Source organism: Eublepharis macularius, chromosome 5, assembly GCF_028583425.1.
Source record: "Eublepharis macularius isolate TG4126 chromosome 5, MPM_Emac_v1.0, whole genome shotgun sequence".
Taxonomy (NCBI): Eukaryota; Metazoa; Chordata; class Lepidosauria; order Squamata; family Eublepharidae; genus Eublepharis; species Eublepharis macularius.
The window spans coordinates 102,433,362-102,454,679 of NC_072794.1; the positions used below are offsets into that span (position 1 = coordinate 102,433,362).

The 21,318-nt window shown below is 44.4% G+C and overlaps 1 protein-coding gene across 1 annotated transcript; it reads right to left on the minus strand.

Annotated features, from left to right (window-relative positions):
• Positions 1-17,475: 17,475 nt before the first annotated feature.
• On the minus strand, positions 17,476-18,036 carry UBL4B (ubiquitin like 4B). Its single transcript, XM_054980403.1, has one exon. It carries the CDS (start codon positions 18,034-18,036, stop codon positions 17,476-17,478), a length of 561 nt encoding a protein of 186 aa, XP_054836378.1.
• Positions 18,037-21,318: the final 3,282 nt, after the last annotated feature.

Sequence of the window (21,318 nt, forward strand, 5' to 3'; positions counted from 1 at the left end):
CAAATGGTAATGGACACGGAATTCTGTGAATCACTTCGTGGGAAAAACAGGTTCAAGTTCTGAAGCCTATCAAGATAGCTTTGAAAGAGAGACAGTGTGTTTCAGTAGTTAATGTTATGGATTAAAATTAGGGAAAAGGCTCAGATCCCCCCACTGCTGACCTTACGTTAATCACTCTCTCCTTCAGCCTAACCTACTTCATAGACTTGTTGTGAAGGTAAAAGGTAAGAAGAAAGAACCATGAACTACCTAAAGTTTCTGGGAGGTGGCAGAAATATGTGAATAGATAGCAAATAGACAGCCCTTGGTGAAATCTTCAAAGCCAGGAAGGAGCCATGGGTTTCCATTAGGCATGAAGTAGCCAGTACTTTGTGTAATTGGTTGCCCTTTGCTGTGATGTAGAATATATTTTGAAGTATATATGACTGATGAAGGACTTAGACTACTTTGGTGTAGAATTATAGTCTTGTTGATAGTGCTGTCCTTGTAGTGTCTGCTCCTTTTTAATTTCTTCATTATTTTTACATAAGCAATTGTTTGGATGACCTTTGGTTTTGAACAAACAAGCATGTCTGATGGATGCAGATTTTTCTTTTATTTATAGTGTAGAATATACAAAGCCCTGGACGTGGCATGTGTATGTACCATCAAGTTGCAACTGATTTATGGCAACCCCAGCAAGGGGCTTTCAAGGAAAGTGAGAAGCAGAAGTAGCCTTCTCTGCAAAGTCTTCCTTGGAGGTTGCCCATCTAAGTACTGACTCAGATTAGCTTCTGAGATCTGACAAGACTGGGCTATACCATGCAGCCTTCTGTCCCAGTTGTGATCTCAGGGGCCATCTTTCACAGAACTACCTATAGGAGAACAACTGTAGGACAGTAGCTGCTGATCTTCAGCCTTGGAGACCTTAACTCAAATCCCCACTTATTTATGAAGTCTCTAGTTATCTTTGGTCTAATCACAATCTCATCACCTCATTCTTCTCTCTATAAATTATTAATAATAGTCACCTGCCCTATAAGTTTATTGTCAATGCTGTAAAATATATCAAAGAGCTACAGAAATATAACACTGGAGATGAAGACACCAGGATATCATAGATATCCAGGGAGTTAAGCTCATTACAAAGGCACATCTGGAATTTCTGTCCCCATATCAAATGTTTTTTGTAAGTCTCTCTCTCTTTCTCACTCTCTTGCCCCTCTTCTTTTCTTTAATGACCAGCCAAGAAATTTGCAACATTATTAGCCAGAAAGTGAATAAATAACACTTTTATTCTGGCTCAGTCTATTTTCCTTCCTTGTTTGGTGGTAAAACGATACACACCAGCTATAACAATACAACCCTTTATTTAAAGCCAGTGGAAGTCACTAATCATATGACTCCCTTAATGCTATGATTACATTCACAAGATTTTTTTTTCTGGTTAGAGCCAGAAAAGAGAATACTAGTTAGTATAAAAACAAAATCCCCATCTTGCTATAGCAAACAGCAGCCAGGGACTGAGCAATAAAAGCAGAGCCAGTCTGCTGTAGATGGCAGCATCACCATTATAAAACATTTCCAAAAAAGTCCTCCCATAAATAAGCATATCCTCTCTCTGCCACACCATATGCCAAGTAATGTTCTCCCCTCTTTTAGAGCAAAAAATTGCTGTGGTAATAACAACCAAAGAAGGAAAATGATTCTGTGAGCAGCGAAGGCAGTGCAGAAGCAGAAAGATGCAAGAGCCACTGAAAGGGGCGAGGAAACCCCCACCTTGAAATGCCAGTGCTAGGTGGTAACATCAGGGGAGGGCCTTGGCCTCTATGCCTGTTTGTTGGCCTTTCTGGGAAACTGATTGGCCACTGTGTGAGACAGGAAGCTGGAGCAGATGGGCCATCATCAGTCTGATTCAGCCAGGCTCTTCTGATGTTCTCTCCTTAGGTTACCCTTGAGAAAGGGAGAGAGGAGGGGGGACAGGTGGAGGAGTGGCTCTGGCTGAATAATCTTAGAGGCCGCCAGCAACGCTTCTGAGGGTCCTGACATTATTCTTCATGCTTACTAATATCTATGGTACTTTTAGCAACATGCCATGCTATTTTAAATGCATCCTCCCGCCTTCTCTTTTGAATACACGAGTTTTGTGTTGCTGCACATATAATCACTACAAATCACATTTTAGAAATAGGGGTTAGGCTACCTAGTGAATCAATTCATAGTTAGCATTAGAAACTCAAATGTTCCTGGAAACAACATTCTATCTGGTGGTCCATATTGACTCTTGGCATCATCAGATGATGGTGTTTCTGAAGAAACACGCATGCTAAGCCATGTTCCCTTGAGAACATCAATATGATGTTCTTCTAGAAAGATTTTAATTTCAGCTACAAAATCACAGGCTGTGCCACAGAAGAGACCTTACTGGATTATCATGCAGTTTCATTTAACTGTAAACCTTATGTATGTGTGGGCCAAACACTGTGCTAATTTAGAATGGGTTTTGCAAGAGAATTCAGTGCCATTTGTCTAGGGAATATCATGTCATGCTGATCTAACCATTAGGTGAGCCTAGGCGTTAGTCTAGGTTATAAATGTCTCTGAGGCACTCAAGCCAGGGAGCCCAGGTTGCATGCATGGGGAGGATGTAGAGCTTGACAAGTGACCAGATGAGACAGATGAAAGGCTCCAAGAGGTCCACTCTCAGGATACGGGGGCACCATGGAAATTATTAAGCTAGGGCAACACATACCTGTCTGAAATAAGAACTTGGTATTTAAAGGTATAGTTAGGAACGATGAGGTTTCACCAAGATGCCTTCTTCTCTGGAACTTACATAGACCTAGACCCACACTACAGCCATTCCAGTTACAATTTGGTTTAAGTCTAGAAGCGCCACTGGAGAGTCACACACTTGCTTCCAATTGAATATATGAGTTAGAAGTAGAGGCCACTACTGCGACCTATTTAATGTGGGCTGGTATGCTGCAGTCTAATCAGCATTCCATTCTTCCTGCCCTGTACTTATTTAAATAAAACCATTCTAGATCCGCGAATGCCAAGGCCTCAGATGCATCAGCCCGAAGTCACAGCAACTCTTCACTTCCAGTCCCTTCAAATGAGTCAAGAGTACTGGATTTATGTAAAAGAACTGCATCCTTCTTTCTTGGGGGGAGGAGGGGGGGAGGTGGAGCCTATTTACATCAGAGGTAAAAATGGGCCCAGAACTGGACTCATGCCACAACTGATATTTTCCTCAGTGTCAGACCATGATGCCTTTCAAAACAAAAGCCACACTATTAATATCCTCTCCCAGCCCCCATTCTCAAAACGAATGTCATCTATTGCAGTCCAGATTGGAGCCCCTAAAGGAGCTTTCCGGGGGACGTGGCAGCGCCGGCGCTTCATGATTCCTGAGGGCGAGGGCAGAGTGGTTGCTGCTTCTCTATCCCAATGTTACAACCAAGGTCACACCTTGGGAGAGACACTCAAGGGCTTTAAACTTGCCTGAGGCTTAGATGGCAAAGCTGCCCTCCAAAGAGAGCAAACAACCGATCCTGGTTTGGCTCCCCACCACCTCCCTCCTTTCCTCAGCCCGCTCTCCGCCAACGGGGCCAGCAAAGTCTTCTGTCCTTCCGTTCCGCATCGCTTGATATTTTTAGGCTGCAGGTGATGCTGTCTCCTCTTCGCAGGCTCCTTCTCCGCCCTTAACCCACCTTCCCTCTCCTCCCAGGAGAGGCGAGATTCCTTCCCCCTTCTCTCCTAGCAACCGAGAGGGCTTTCCCCCCCTTTTTTTGCAAGCGAGGAAACAAGTAAATACTACCTGGGGAGGGAACAAATGGAGGGTGAGGCAGGAACCAGAGCAGCTGCCACAGCGTTGCACTTGCTACAAGGGCGCCTTACCTTTGGACGGGCCAGCCCGGGGAAGACCAGCAAGGAACGCTCAGGAGCGCGGGGAGGACTGGTGGAGCGGGTCGGACAACTCCTTGCATCGAAGTCCAGCGCCAAGGGAACTGCCCGGCGCTCGCCGTTCGTAATCGGCACGCAAAGCCGCGCGCTCCGGCTCCGGCTCCGGCTCCCCGCGCTGCGCTCCACCGGGGCTTTCTCCTCTAGCAGAGCCCAGCTGCTCCGGCCGCTCCTCTCCCTCCCCACACTTCTTCGGGCTCGGCGTCCTCCGGCCGCAGGAGCGCGATCACAGGTACAGTTCCAGCCCTCAGTGGCGCTCGCTCGCTCGATTCGCGCAGCTGCCGAGCCAACATCCAGCGGCTGCGCGGAGAGAGCGCCTTGGAGCGGCTCCCCTTTCCCTGGGAAAGGAGGTCGTCTTTTGGCAGGGCGCGAGTGACGTAGGTTTGAGTCACTGGGCGATGCGCGTCAGTGGTAAAGCGCGGGGCTTTTGTTGCCAACGAGCTCTACTCACCCTTCTGAAATCGGGCTCCGGATCACGTTGGAACTGGAGGGCTCTTCCAGAAACAGAACCAGCAGCATACCGAACGAGTGGCTTGGGCCCCTGGCTTAAAGTCGCAGCTTGTGTTGGATCAGATCGTCCGGGTCCCAAGGAAGGCCGACACCCGATGCTTCGCAGAAACGAGGGCTTTTGCAGAATGCATCGACCAGCTTTGGCAGGCCAAGAAAGTGCCCCCGATGGCCACTTGCCGGTTCATGCCGCGGGTTGATTGCTAGCATATGTATAATCGCGTGTAAATCCGAATGAATAAATGTGATGCACGCTGAAAAATCAGGAAGCTCCAGACTTTGGCCAGGTTCTCTCATATACTGTCCATATAAAGCACCAGCACTCATCATGGCTCCTCCACCCCCAGTTTGCTAGATTCCGTCCTCACCTGCCCCCTAAGACACCATATTCTTCCATACCTACACCCAAGGGGCCAAGTGTTTTGGAATACACACTGAGCAACCACAGCTCCACAGGAGACAATCGAAAACAGCTGGCCCGCACTATGCTGCTACCAGCTTAATTGGCAGGTAAACTGAAAAAGGTTTCTTGCCTGTGTTGGGGGGGGGGGGCAGAAACAGGCCACTTTTACAAGCAGCTGGTGCTTAAACAGGAGCCCTTATATGTCTCATTATGAAAAGCAAACCATTGATTGAAATATATCTGTGATTCAGAAGTGAATCTCCCATTTCCTGTCCCACCTTAACAGCATTTGTAAGTACACATTCCAGGCTGAGGCTGCAATGCTTACTTGTGAGTAACCTCACTGAACACAGTGGGACTTACTTCAGAGTAAACTTGCATAAAACTGGGCCACATAAGGCAGCATTAGTATCTCGAGATCCTGGGCAATCTTCCTGTGACTTTGTATAAAATCAGCAAAGCAAGTGGAAAGGCTGCATTGAATGTGCACTCAATTTGATGTGACTGCCTTCACTTTTCAGTCCAGCATTTATAACATGCTGAAGTGACACAATATATACCAGATGGCCTTAGGCAAACACAGATGGCAATTTGTCAATTAGTAACATACTGCAGAGTGCAGGTAAATACTTATCTGTATTGTCCTGAAGAATTTAGCCATGTTTCTGAACCTAATCAGAAATCTGGAGAAGATGGAGTATGGTAAAATTTTGTTTACCATTTGACAGGATGATACTGGCCTTCTTATGGCACATTCACAAAGTGGTAACTACAACATACAATGGTTCTTATTTCTCCCTTTTTACTGATGTATTTGGATCAATCGCTTAAGTAGTCTGTTGACTACTTGTTTTAAGTAAAAGAAACCATGTTGTGATTTGCCTTATGATCTGGCAAAAGTCGATGGGTAAAAATGAGAGATGGATCAAGTTGCATTCAGATGTCACAAACAATATTTGTCAGTGATGGAAATTTGCCAGACTCACAGGCACACACCACCCCCCGCCCTTGTTCATGTGCAAAATTGAGCCTGAGGACTTCTTGGTTTAGGAAGTTTTCATATTAACCACAATTTGATGTGGCACCCAAATTCAGATGCCTGAACAAACAGGTTTGTTCTCTGGCCACAAACCAGTATTTGAAAAAAATTGAGTTCAATAGCACCTTAGAGATCAACATATTCCAGGATATAAGCTTTTATGTGTCAACGCTCACTTCATCAGATACACACAGCTTTGACTCATGAAAGCTTATACCCTGAAACATTTTGATGGTCTCTAAAGTGCTACTGAATGTTGTTCTGCTACTACAAACTAGCATGACTATCCACCTGAAACCAGTATTTTAATCTACTGTTAAATCCTGGTTTAGAATCTTGGTTTGTGGGTAAGAAACAGACCTCCATTTGTGAAGGAGTTTGAATTTGGACATCACAACACATTGTGGTTGAATTAAAGGCTTCCTGCATCAAACAGAATGTCCTCAATCTCTTCAAACCTCATTCCACTAGTACCAGCCGGCATATTCCATTATAGGCCCTCCTGCTTTCCTGTTTATGTGAATGAAATGAAAACAAATGGGCCTACTTTAGGAACTATATCAGAATGGTAAAGAAATAGGTAGCAATGTGGCTTCTCTGCAGGATGGAGCCATGGTTCAGAGGTAGAAGATCTGCTTTGCATATATAAGTTCCTAGGTTCCATCAGTGGTATTTCCAGTTTAAGAAGGGATCAGGTAGTAGGTGACTTGAAAGATCATGGAGAACCACTGCCAGAGTAGAGAATATTGCTCTTGATCTGTCTCAGTACAAGGCAGCTCCACGTGATCACATTAATGAAAATGTATTCAGCAAATCTGAGCAGAATTTGCACAGATGTGAAAAGCTCCTTGTTTTGAGGGGTCTGAGAGGGTTTATGGGAACATCTCAAGATGAAGAAAATGAAGGTGAAGGTCACTTTCTTGATCTCAGCTTGATCAGAGATAGCATATGTTACAGAGAATCCTCCCTCAGTTCAGAATCTCCAGGGATTTGTATAATGCATGCCTGTAAAGAATAATCCCCTGCCCTGCCCTACCTGAGACATAGTGAAGATTAAAGCCAAAGCTCAAATACGGACGCAATTCCATAAATTCACAAACAGCAGCCTATAAATAACTTGCTGGGTTTGCAGCCGCCCTCCTGTGATCCTCATTCTTACATCTTACTGCTGCCATCTGTCACCATGGTGATAGAATCACATGGCCACCAGACACTCATTCATGGCAAGTCCAAGCTGACAGAATGGAAAGGGAAGGGGAGCAGGATGAATAATAAGGAAAAGTTCACAGCTGAGATTTTTTGGGGAGGGTGAATTCAAACATCTCAATAGATATGGTTTATATGGAGAAATGCCAATCTCTCCATAGGTGTTCAAGAGGAAAGATTTCATTAATTTCTAAAAGAATATCTGTCTTCAAGAAAGAGAGGCAGTTTTAACAACGACTAAACCAGTTCAGATTTATTGCTAACTCTTGATCTCAAGAGGCATTTGAAAATCTGCACATAGCACGGAGAAGTTGTAGCAAGTGTTTAATACTGAAATCTCACCTGTCAGATTTCTCCCTCCAATACGTACATCTCTTAAAAGGCACAACAGCATTCCTTAAGGCCAGGAGATAGCCATTCTTGTAAGGCAGATGATCCAGTGCCCTTTGAGACATGAGATACTATTGTTTCATTCAAAGAAAGTGACAAGAAGTAAAGGGGTCAGTGATGGAGCAAGCAGGGGTGATGACTTGTTGTCCACTGTACTAGGTTTGTTAGTGTAACCCCCTCTCTCTTACTGGAACAGCAACAACTTGGTAGTATGTGGCATCCTCACCCTGCAGTGACTCTTCCAGGCCGCTGGGAGTCCTGGGGGTCCAGCCATGGCTCCTTTGAGAACAGAGGGGAGACTTGGAGCTGCAGCAGTAGTGACGAGGCTTGGCAGCTCCTGGCAAACCCAGGTCAAGCTTCAAAAGCTAGCCTGAGCTTCAGGGGCACACTGCCTACAAAGAAGTAAAGGTTATCAGTCCACTTTGGGTATGGCATTAACTGTATGTGGGGGTATTTAGTAATATAAGTTTATTGTGTAATGTGTAATTTGTTTGTTGTAATGTATATTAACAATATGTAGTCATGAATTTATCTGCCCCCAAGTCAAGACCCTGCTGGAATCTGTTGCCTGAAGCCCATATTTAATATAGTATTTTCAGAATGTATCTATGCTACAGAGCTAAACTGGTTTAATAGTAATTCCTATCCCCAGGGGTATGCTCCAACTGACCTTATTTTCCAGTGCCACCATGTGCTGGTACCTATCCTTGTCAAATCATAGTACTTATTGAAAAAAATTGTTAATGTGAGTTGCTAGTTTCCACTCACTAAGTTTCAGATCTTTCCACAATATCTATATAAGTTAAATGTTTGTATGAGAGATATTTAACACATTTGCTTCCCTTTCCCCCATAACTACCCATCCCAAGGGTAAAGATTCTTGATGGCATTTGGGTTGCAGGCTGCTGTAATAAGTCCAATTGGCACCAACCACGCTTTGGTGGCTGGAGAGGAAGGGTTGCTGTTATCCTCCATGAGAACTTTAACTTTCGCAGACTTCCAGTGCAACCTATAGAAGGCATTGACTGTATGTTCCTTTCATTGGGAACTAGATAAGTTAGGTGTCCTGCTTATTTACCGTCCAACCACCTCCCCACTAAGCACCCTTTCTGAATTGGCAGAGATGATCTCAGATGGAATGTTGGATACATCTAGACTGATGGTTCTTGGGGACTTCAACATGCTGAATGTTCCCCATCAGGACCATCCCAGGAATTCTCTGCTTCTCTGGCACCCTAGGCCTCTCTCACATAGTGACAGGCCCCACATATGAAAAGGGTCACACCTTGGACAATATTTTGCACTGAGGCTTTGAAGGAGGGCCTTGCTTCAGGGTTGGATCTATGGCCCAAACCATGGTCTGACTATTATCTACTGAAGGCAAAGTGAATATGGCCTTGACATTCTCGAAACCAGGGCGACCCATTAAATTAAATCACCCACAAGGGCACAAGGACCATTCTAAATTCCAAAATGCCCTGGGGCATCTTAGGATTCCAAATACATGCTCTATCGAAGATGTCAAAAGAGCATGGAATGTGAAACTCCTTGAAGCTATTGACAACATTGCCCCTCACTGACTTTTCCCTCCCTTGTCTCTGAAACTTTCCTCATGGTTTACCACAGAACTGGATGACCTAAAGAGGGCTGGAAGATGTCTAGAAAGATGCTAACAGAAAACTCACACTGAAATTGATAGTGTGTGCTACAGAGCTCATTGGAAGACCTTTGGAGTGGCAGTGAAGGCAGCAAAGAAAAGCTATTTCTCTGCAACCATTGCATCAGGCAGCTCACAAACATCTCAGTTATTCAAGGTATTTCATCATCTCCTAAATCCAAATCTTTACAGCCTCAAGAACAGACCATTAGCTGTGATGCCTTTGCAAAGTTCTTTGCTGAGAAAATAGCCCAAATACGCTCAGATCTGGATACCAGCTGTAATGTAGGTGAGGTCGAAGAAACACCTATAAAACCATCTTATTCACATATGGACCACTTTAAAACAGTTACAACAACAGATATTGACAGGATCCTGGCATCTGTGAAAGCCACAACCTGTACACTGGACTTTAGTCCCTCTTGACTGCTAAAATCATATAAAGACCACATAAAGAAGCCCTTGAGATCTATTGTATATCTAACTCAGGGCGCTTCCCCCTGACTTCTCAAACAGGCAGTTATTCATCCACTATGTAAAAAAAAATCTTTGGACAAAAACAATATAGCCAATTATTGCCCAGTCTCCAATCTGGCCTTTCTGGGCAAAGTGATTGAGAGAGCAGTAGCTGACCAGCTCCAGATCTTCTTGGATGAATCTGGTGCTTTGGACCCATTTCATTCGGGACTCAGGCTGGACTATGGGACAGAGACTGCTCTGTCCCATAGTTAATTATCTCTGCCTGAACATAGACAAAGGCCATGCTTCTTTATTGCTCCTTCTGGACCTATCTGCTGCCTTTGATAGGGTAGACCATGCCCCCTTGTTGTGGTACCTGAAATGGGTATCAAGGGGTGTACCTTAGACTAGTTTAAATTGTTTCTTTTGGAACGGACTCAAAGGGTAACTTTTGGGGATCAATTATCTGCAGAATGGGAATTATTGTGTGGAGTTCCACAGGGAACATTCTTATCCTCCATGCTGTTCAATCTCTATGTAAAGTTTTTATGAGAGTTCATTAGTAGCGATGGAATTGGATGCCATCAATATGCAAATGACACTCAGCTCTATATCTCACTATCAAAATCACCATGGGATGCAGTATAGATCTTAGGTCACTGTTTGACAGCTGAGGTCAAACGGCTGAAAGCAAACAAATTGAAACTGAACCCAAACAAGACAGAAGTGATGCTGATTGAGAAGGCAAAGATCTTGAAGGAAATCATGCTTCCCACTTTCAATGGAGTTCTTCTGACCCTTGCAAACTTAGTCAAGAGCTTAGGGGTTATACTGGATCTAGTGCTACTGCTAAAAAAGCAAATTAAGGTGACTACAAAAATGCTTTCTACAAACTCAGCCTAACGTGGAAGATGGAGCCTACCTGGACACGGCCAATCTGGCCACCTGGATCCATGCCATGGTAACATCGAGACTTGACTACTGCAATGCACTATACATTGGACTCCCCTCCCAGAGACTCCAGTTGGTGCAGAATGCTGCAGCTTGGCTATTATCAGGAGCTAGGAGAACCATGAATATTACTCCCCATCTACAGTCACTCCACTGGCTTCCTATCAGTTACCAAGCCCACTTCAAGGTATTGACTATCATCTACAAAGCTCTCCATGGCCTTGGTCCGTTGTATCTATGGGACCACCTCTCTCCCTATATTCCACCACGGCAACTTTGCTCATCTGAACAGGGCCTTCCACAGGTACCACCCTTCACATGGGAAAAATCAAAAGCTGCCTGTACACGAGCATTCTTTGTGGTGGCCCCCATTTTATGAAATGGCCTACCTGAGGAGGTTAGGAAAGCTCTCACTCTTCTAGCCTTCCATAAATGATGCAAAACCGAATTGTTCAAGAGGGGTTTTTGCTCAGATGGGAGGGCTGTACTATAAGAAAGTGGCCTCAAGAGATCCATCAGTAAAGGGATAAGGAAGGACCAAAAACTTCACTGCTCTCTCTGTAAACAACGAGAGACCATAGACTTCACTACTGTTGCTGTAAGTATGATCTTACTGGGTAGTTCCTATGTTGTTTAATATATCAGTCACAGAATTTGTCTATGCTGTTTCAACACTGTTAAATCTTTAAACTTTTCTTTTCATTCATTCTTTCTTTCTCTTTAAATCTTGTAGGTTGCATGTATATACCCATTACATGAATATTGAAATATTGTGATATTGATTAATGTGTAGTGGTTAAGAGCATGGGACTCTGGGAGAGCCGGGTTTGATTCCCCACTCCTCCACGAAAGCCAGCTGGGTGACCTTGGGTGAGTCACAGTTCTCTGGAGCTCTCTCAGCCCCACCCACCTCACAGGGTGATTGTTGTGGGGTAATAATAACACTTTGTAAACCGCTCTGAGTGGGCATTAAGTTGTCCTGAAGGGCGGTATATAAATCGAATGTTATTATGTTATTATATTGATTGTACTGACTCACACCATGGAATCCACCTTGTGTCTCAGTGAAAAAGGTGGACTATAAATAAAATAAAATAAATCCATGATTAGGAGGGTTTAAATAAAAATAACTATTGTGGTCAGTTTACTAACAGCCCTGGGCAGGAAAGGCAATTTAAGAATAAATTAATACAGCATTCAGCTGGGAGAGAAAAATGTCAGTAATGCATAGTATTGAGGAGGGATGTATATCCTCCAACAGTGGTGCGAAACAAGTGTAGTAAAAACAACCACGTCTTTTTCATCTGTGAAATGTCAGAGAGTATGGAGCTGAAGGAACCGTAGTTCTTTCAATGGAGTCAGAGGTCTGTTACAGACAATTCTCAGCATCCTCACCAACCTACAATTTCCAGGATTCTGTTGATGAAGACAGCTAATTAACTTCAGGTTTATTAGCATGCTTTCATAACTTCAGCTGGGAAAGAAAAGCACATCCATGCATACAAGATGAGGAATAACTGGGTATAACCTCTCAAATGGGAAAGGGGTAAGTATCAGGGAGATTACAGAGGATTGCATTTAGAGCATGAATCATCAACAATGCTGCTACAAGAAGACAAATGATATTTTATTTAAGAAGCACCAAGCCAGAAGTACAGAGACCAATAATATCATTTTACCATGCACCAACTACACTTCTGATTTGGACTATGTTCAGTTCTAATGTTAACTAAATGGGAAATATAGCTGTCATTGGGCTTACTTTATGGCCATATCTAGAAGCATTATTCTCTGGAGTAGTGGCCTTCAAACTTTCTAGACCTTGGACTGGATGAGCATGGGATCCACTGATCTGCAAGCATGTGACAGGAAATCCTGTGACTTCAGAGTCGTGTGACAGGAAGAGGCAGTGGCATATAAAACAGACCAAGAGAGAGGGGGCAGGAACCACAAACTGAGGACTGAAAAGTACCAAAGTGAGATATAGGTCAAGAGTTGGAACCAAGAATGAATCTCCTCTGCTGAAAAACTTAGCCTTTCCCTCCTGCTGCTCCTCTCAGCATGCATGCAAGGAGATGGGAGATGTCTCATGCATCTCCTTGCATGCACACTAGAACAGAAGCAAGTCCTTCCAAAAAGCAGCCAAAGAAAATAGTGGTTCTTTAGTAGCTTGCAACCCAGCAGATGGGGCTCTGCTAGGGATCTCAGAACCCCTGGTGGGGGCGGGGGATTCCCTGCTTCTATTCTCTTCCATCACCTGGCTGTTGGGGAGGGGCATGGGCATTCTCCTGGGGTGGCGCAACAATGTCACTTCCCAGGAGTGATGTCATTGTACCTCCCTGAGAGTGCTCCTGCACTTCACAGCAGGCCCCTGCACCTGCACAATGACATCACTTCTCAGAAGATGGCATCACTTCCCAGAAGTGACATCATTGTCTAGGGGCGTCATTGTCTTGTGTGCGAGAGTGAGGAGGAATCCCAGGACAGTATAGAGATGAGTGCCGGGTCCCCCCTCCCACTGGAAGGGTAAGGGGATCTGGCAAACCCAGGCTTTACAGTCCCATTAAGAGTCTGACCCATGGATTTAAGACCACTGCTTTAGAGACAATCATAAGAGCAGGGTCAGTTAATGGTATTTTGTCGTCCCAAGCAAGGTACATCATCTCCTCCTGGGCCCACACTGCTGTGAAGTAAGTGCACACAAAGGCCCTGTGGTCACGCCCAGGAGGGATGGCAGTCACTTCCTAGGCTCCTGTTGGCTGGAAGCAAGCTGATCCCCTGTGGTACAATCACACCTTTCTCATTGTGCAGCTGCCCTCAAGAAGCTACTTGGTTGGTTTGGCCAGAGACCTGGTCTTGCATTAAAGGGTGAATTTCCCAAAACTGATTGGCTGAAGCCTCATTCTTTTTCTACAGCACAGCCAACCCAGAGTTAACTTTTTGGCAAATTGTGGCCAGTGTGTATCTAGATCTCAGTTCCTCACTTTCTGGTTCCACCCACATTCCACAGATTTTTCACGATGTAGTGAGCTGATGATTCAACATGCATCAGAGTATTCACACAACTAGTTTACCCCAACAAAATCTATGGAAAAGTAAAGTTACATAATTGCATAGCATGTGACTATGCAAATAGGTCTTCAGTGTTTCCATCGAATCCAGTACATAGTGAATAATCCACACCACAGCCAGCTCCTGTTGCTTGACACACCATCATAATCTGGTAAACAGAGACACTGTGCTTCTGAATATGGAGGCTCCATCTTTAGCTGTTGTAACTTGTAACTAAAATGCGCAATATTTTGTGAGCCACTTCCTTCAGGTAAATAGTGAAGCAGAGTGAGAGTGCCACTGTTAAGCCAATGACCAGGTCCTGACAAACAGCCTGCCATTAATTGCTAATAAGCAAACAACTGAGGGACTGCTGTTTTGAGCTCCAGTCATTAACCAGACACAGCAACTAATGACAATCAGTCAGATGTAAACCTGCAGCTGGCCCACTTGCTGTCACTACTTTCTAGGAACATCTTGCAGTTTTTTCACTGACTGACTCGGCTGCATGAAGTACTGTAGCTGGGGACTGGATAACCAGTTAGTTGCCCATAAAATTGCAAGGCAGTGTTCTGCCTTTGCTGTCCAGCTCTTGTGTGAGAAAGGGAGGGCAAGCTGGAGACAAGATGTTTCTGGGCCTGTAAATGTACACTCTTCCCCTTGCTTTGTGCCTCTACAGGGCAGCTCATATTTCACGGCTGCCACGTGATTTCTTTTGCCTCTCAGGATATTTTAAGCCTCTCCTTGACGTCAAGCCATCTCCACAGTATTCTATTCTATTTTGCTTTTCGGATCTGCACTCTTACCTTCCAGCTTGCTCCACCTATTATCTCCATTGCAAGGCACTCAGGGCTCTTTTAAGAATAATAAAGAGATGTGGCACAGCTGTAAGGGGGGATCTCGTTCTGCCCTTTTGTTCTTTGGTCACCACAAGAGCATAATTGAGTCATCACAATCAGGCCTTAGCTACCAAACAGACATTTCCTTTCTCAGCCTTGGAAGAGCCCTTGAAGAAGAAGATGCCGGGGATCTATGCAAATACTGGCCCTTGTGCATCTTACTGCCAGTCTCCAAAGGGCAAGGAGGAAAGGGGCTTGTTTCAGGTCAGGAAATGTGGGATAGACATAAGTGCCAGAAACTAGGGCTATGTTAGCATTGGGGGGAATGGAAGAGTGGGAGTGGCCTCAGAGGGAAGTGGCTGGCAGGGCCATAGCGAGGATCGCCAGCACCCGGGGGCAGCTCCAGAGCTGTTGCCGCCCCCCTGAGCACTTGTGCATGTGCACAAAGTGCATGTGCGTGCACCCAGACTGCACGATGATGTCACTGCATGTGACATCATCACGCAGGGCACTCTGCTGTGAGCCAGCCACCCCATCAGCATGGCAGGCAGCAGGGGCAGCATGCTGGTGGCCTCCCAGCCCTCCTGTTCTGTTGCCCTGTGCGCCACCCCAGCCACCTGCCGTGCCTGGCCCACAGCTGCTGCACCCAGTCGGAAGCGCATGCTGGTGGTGGTGGCAGCACGGGGCAACTGAATGAGAGGGCTGGGAGGCCGCCTGCTCAGTTGCCCCATACTGCCACCACCAGCACGCACTCCTGGCTGGGCGCAGCAGCTGCAGGCCAAGTGCGGCAGGAGGCATGGCAGGCAGCTGGGGGGGCACACGAGCAGCCTCCTAGCCCTCCTACTCAGCTGCCAGCGCTGCCGCCGCCAGCTCTGCAGCATGCACTCCCAGCTGACAGCCATGCCTGGTGCCCCCTCTTCATTGGCGCCGGGGGCAGGTGATTGGTGGCTGGATCAGCAGCTGATGAGTGGGTACACTGTGTCATTTGGGGCTATCCTTTGCTGCTCTTGCCTGGTTTGTGGATGTTGTTGGGGGTGCTACAGCCTCCAGCATGCTTGCTTTACAATATGTGCCTTCTGGAATGGCTGTGCATTGCTGTTTTGCCCTGCAGAATATCCACAGGAAATAGACCAGCACCACTACAATTGTGCTGGGGACCAGCTGCCATAGCAGCCCTTAGAATTGTACTGCCCTTTCCCCAAACACAAGCAGCAAATGTAAACTGGTCTGCTTTCTCCATGCTGAAACTTCAGTTTTGATCTTTAGCTCTAAAGCATCTGTTCTGTATAAGCATTGGTTGTTAATCAGAGGAATGTTATGACAAACTAAGAAACCCTCTAAAAATTATCATTTCTCAACCATCTTACTAGGTTGGAGACACTTGACGGCACATGACACACATATATGAAGCAGTACTGGCTAATTACGGCCAAGAAAATAATTTATTGGTAAATTGTAGAATTCAAGAATGATTCTACCAAAGGCAGGGAAACGATCACCTCTCACAGATCCATCAGTAGTTGCATCTCCTCCATGCTTTTCAACCTGAACTGCTATTTTTTTGTACTTAAGTATGCAAATTGTAACCCATGTATGGCTCTTTAAATGTCCAAAGTTAGGAATCTACCATAAACATTAATCAACTCCCTACCAGTTTGCTTGACAAGATTGCTTCTGGACTACAGGAAAGGTGCAGTCATTTACACCTATTTTACATGAAAAAAAATTCTGCTGTATTGAATAAACAAGATCGAAATAGAGAAAGCATGAGTTACCCTGGACATAGCCAATCTAGTTCAGTGATGTTAAGGCTGAGCGTTATTACAAGATCTTACTGGAGATATTTAGCTGAGCTATCAGGTATACCTATTTTTATTTGGCTACTCCACAGATGGAACCAACTTTCACAACAACAAAAGTATTCTAAAAATGTGTGGTCTGATACAATCTTTTTGTGGCTGAAGTCAGACATAGTAAAGCTGTACTTACTGATTTCAGCTACATGTTTATGAGAGAACATAAACAGCTGGTTGATTTCCCAGCATCTTTGGACCTTTCTGTTGATAAGACAGAGGGAGTGACAAGGGGCATGAAGGGGAAAGGAGAGGATTTACTGAACTGTGGCCCAGGTAAGAGAAGGAAAAGACAGTGTTCCCTGGCTTACTGCACTGGCAGCCAATGAAATTGCATTATTCAGGTTTCTTCATCAATGTGCTGCTGCATTCCCTTTTCCCAGAGTGAGGGCTTAGTCAGTCACTAACTGATTGGCTGGAAGTGCTAAGATAGGCGGTGACTGGAGAGTCTGGAGAAACAATTATACAAATTGACACAGAAGCAAGTGTTAATAAGCTTTTAGGAGAGTTCAAGTCTTATCCCCTTTCCTGAGTTGCCAGGTCCAGGTTGGGAAATTCCTGAAGATTATGGGAGTGGAGCCTGGAGAAGGCAGGGGACGGGGAGGGAAGGGACATCAGCAAGGTATCATGCCATACTGTCCACCCTCCAAAGCAGCCATTTTCTCCAGGGCAACTGAGCTCTATGGCCTGGAGATGAGTTATAATTCCGGGGGATCTCCAGCTACCACCTGGAGGCTGGCAACCCTACCCCTCTCCTCACATTTGTGAAGCAAATTTGGCACAGTATTATTTGTTATGCTGTCTAGAGTTCTGACTCTTTTTGTACAACATGTTGGTTCCTGTACTATTTAGGGTTGCCAGGTCCATATTGGGAAATTCCTGGAGATTTTGGGGGTGGAGCCTGGAGAGGATGGGGTTTGGGGAGGGACTTCAGCTTGGTATAATGCCATAGATTCCACCCTCCAAGGCAGCCATTTTCTCCAGGGGAACTGATTTTTGTCACCTGAAGACCAGTTGTAATTCCGGGAGATCTTCAGCCACCACTTGGAGACTGGCAACCCTCCCCCTCCCCCATGGAACATAAAGACATTCCTCTGTCTGTGCCCCTTGCATCTTCATGGTTTATTCCAAAGTTCCTAGCTCAAATGCTTCTTGCAAGTCTGCTCACAGTTCTTTCAGCAGGATCTTCCTTCCAGGATTTCTTGTGGCTCAGTCTGGGTGGCTTGTTCCTTCATGGTTTCAGACACTGGGGCCTTGGGTTGCCCTTTTTGATCTGGAAGCTCCCCTGTAATCACTGGCTGTTCCTCAGGGTTCAGAATATATCCTGCTAAGTCTTCAATATTTTCCAGGCTCAGCAGGCCAAGGCCTCTGTAGTAGTCATTCAGTACTTGCTCCAGGACTCTCACTGCATCAGAAGTTCTGAAGTGTTTCTCCAGGACCTGGGACAGTTGATACCACACTGAGTGGGGTTGGACAGGGGCTGGTTTGGAAAGCTCTTCAAGGTAAACTTGCTCTGGCTTTTTAATGACCAGATAGAGAATGGACTCTGGCCCAATTGGATAGTCAGATAATCTGTGCTCTCCCTCCAGTACTTTGCCTCGGAACAACAGGGTCTGCTGGTTTGCAGGAACTTTCAGTTCTTCTGATACAAGGCTCTTGACCAAAGAAATCCTTTCCTCTCCAGATACCTGGAGACGGCACTGCTGGCCAAGCAGCCTCTTCACTGTAAGCAGCATTGCCTATCCAAGTGGGCTAGAAAGCCAAGCCCTACTTTCAAGAGGCAATGGCTAGCCCACTAGAAGGAAGAGGGAGAAGGAAAGTGATTGGCTGATCTGTCTGATGTCACAATTCTGTTAAGGACAATGCCTGAAAAACACTCCCTTCTGCACTTATGAAATGTCCCTTTGAGAGCAGATTAACTTCTTGGGGAAATACTTCTGTATTAACCACTTAACTGCTACAGCTTATGTTTTATTTATCTCTTGTAATTTCCCCAATATAAATTGGTCCTAAATTTAACATCAGTTTGTTCCTCCCGTTTTTCATGAGTGAAAAGTTTTTACAATGAGCATGTGGAAAGTGTAGCATTTGACAAGAACACCAGCCAACCACGTTTGTCAAAGTGTACAGAAGTTATTCAAACACTCAGCAATGCTAATTCTGGCCCTCTTGGGACGTTCCACAGCAGTAACTGAAACATGTGAGAGGGGCATTCCTAGTAATTGTCCCAACATTAGATACACCTGAAGTGGAGAGAGAGGCAAATTGTATTTGTATCATACCCAATTTTTATGTTTCTTTAAAAAAAGGCTAAAGTGAAGAGTACGGTGAAAATAAGCAACCTAATTTCTTAGCCCAAGGCATAAAAGGAACAGGTTCAAGTCTGTAATGCTGGAGAAGATACTCTTTTGCAATTTGGACATAAAAACCACTGCTCTGTCCCTTGCCCACATCCCAATGCAACATCTTAACTCCACCATCATCATGTTCAGGGAGTTTGGTGCTCATTGGCTACCCTTGGATAACTTCCTTCCCATACAGACCTGCCAAAGCGTGAGTAGGTTTTGAAAGCAATGTATGACCTATTAAAACACAATTTTAGAGACCAGTTTTAAGTTTTTATAACTGAAAAACTTCTTGGATATTTAATATTTCTTCTACAATGAGTTACTTAATTTGCAGGTTCCTACGTAACACGAGGCAATTTTGTCAACCACTTGTAGACTGCAACACAAATAACAACTTACACATGAGTGAGCCATCACAAGTCAAACACTGAAGAAAAAATAGTCAGCAACATGAATAATTTTCAATGGAATCAGTTCATTCATTCCACTTCAAGTTTTCAAGAGCTGAATAATCAGTTGTATCTTTATCTTGTCCTTCCCTTTTCCAAGGAACTCAAGGTGGCATCCATAGGGTTCTCTTTTTGTTTTATTCTCACAATAACCTTGTAAATAAGTTGAGACAAAGTGTCTGGACCAAGGTCACTCTGTAAGCTTCAGGGCTGAACAGGAAGTTGAACTTAGGTCTCCTTGGTCTTAGTTCAGCAATCTAACCACTATACCACACTGGCAGCATAAACCATTCCTTAAAATATTTTGAAATTCCTGACACTAGACTTTCAGGATTCAGACACAGGGTCATTGCCTATGGATTGTGTTTCCCCGCCACTGGGAAAGAGAAGGCTCCCACAAACTTTTAAAGTTAGATCTGATGAACAGCTGACCACTCACATTAGAGGTGAGAGAAGGAGTTGTGCATCAGGATGTAATGAGGATGGATAAGAAGGAAGTTACTAAGAATTCCAGTTGAACAAATGGATTTGGAAAAGGGGCTCCATAAGGTTGTGGGGGGTATGGCTTGATTTGGCCCAAGTTTGATAGCCACAGTTATTCCCCACTTAACATATTTAATGGCTTCACAGATATGGAAGCAACGAAAACTGACTGATGTTATAGAACAAAGATACAATAAGTAACTCTAATTGCATCTGCATTTTAAATTGAAGAATTCAGAATGACTGAGTAGTAGTAATAGAGTGGCACACTAGTTAAACATTTTACAACCACTGCTGTAAAGAAAGACTTCATCCATGAATTTTTTTAAAATTTGACCAATGGAAGCTGTAGCATTTTTAGATGTATACTACACAATTGTTCCTCTCAATTATAGAGTATAAGCAAGTGTAATTACATAACCAACACATGTAATTGCAGTGATTGCTGTAATTACAGTCCTGAATTGCCTGCTGAAACGTGCTGAACTGAAACCTGAGTTTGTAGATGAGGAGGAAATAAGGCTATAGGACAGAATGAAGGAGACATTTATTTAAAAATATTGCAATGGGTATCCCATTGTGGGTGTCATAAATTTAAGAAAGGTGTGTCTAGGGAAGAGCAGAACACAAAGGAGAACAATTTGTGCCATAGCCGTGAGACTGCATACTCTAGAAAGACATTAAGGGCATCACTGAAAGATAGCTGTTACAAAGTGCATTAATGTTGCATGTAATTGAATTATACAAACATATGAAAAATATGAATGAAGGAGAGAGAGATGGAAGAGAAATGCAGAAGAATCAAAAGACTGAAAAACAGATGCTCCTCGCCTCTAGCTGAATCATAGGGAAAACCTGAAGGTTTCTAACAGCCTAGTCCTTTGCAGAAAGAAGTACTGAGCCCAGGGAAAGGAAAGCTTAGGGGTGACCAAACTGCACAGAATCTGATTGCTAAGCTTTTCAAAAGTAGGTGCCAACCATACATTACCTTTTGTAAAATACTCCTGCATATCATTCTTGAATGTCAACAGTCCCTTCTTTTGGGCCTGCAACAGGTGTATTGAATAGCTTTGCCACCACCCTTATTTGTGGAATATGGCTTCTCTGAAACTGAGAAAAGCTTTGCCAGATCCCACTCCCCTGTGGTTTCGGAGGCTGCTCAATGCATTCCCACACTGAAATCACCATTGTACCAGATAGTGGACTTTCACATTCGTTCACTGAAGGCAACAGTAATAGATAACAATGGTCCCTCTTTATTATTTGTTACCACAGAATAGCTTGTGTATGAGAAAATCCTGCACTAGAAACAAACACTATACCTCAAGTGCTACCATTTACTCCAGGACAATTATCAAAGGGTAAACTTGGTCTCCAAGCAAGATACTGAATTCCAAACTCCCTTGTGAGTAAGTAATTGGAAGGGTTATCCGAGAGAGCATCCCAATATCTAGACGTAATTGGAAATATTAAAAAAATTTCAAACCCAGTATCTAGAGGCAACTTGCAATTAGGCAAATTATGTATACTGATTTTGTATCTGGCTCCCATTACTTCCACTCAGTGCTTCCTCCCTTCTTCTACCATCCACAAAAGACAACAAAATGTTTTCTTACCTGGTGGTTTGTAGCTGGATGTAGTCCTCACTCCAGCCTCTACTGCTATTCTCTGCAGTAGAAGGCACAGCAAACAGATTGTCCAAACTATTTTGCCCTGAACCCTCTGCTTTTCAACCCTC

Bases quoted from the DNA above. Each gene is read 5' to 3' on its own strand.
- UBL4B (XM_054980403.1), bottom strand. From the start codon at position 18,036: ATGCTGCTTACAGTGAAGAGGCTGCTTGGCCAGCAGTGCCGTCTCCAG.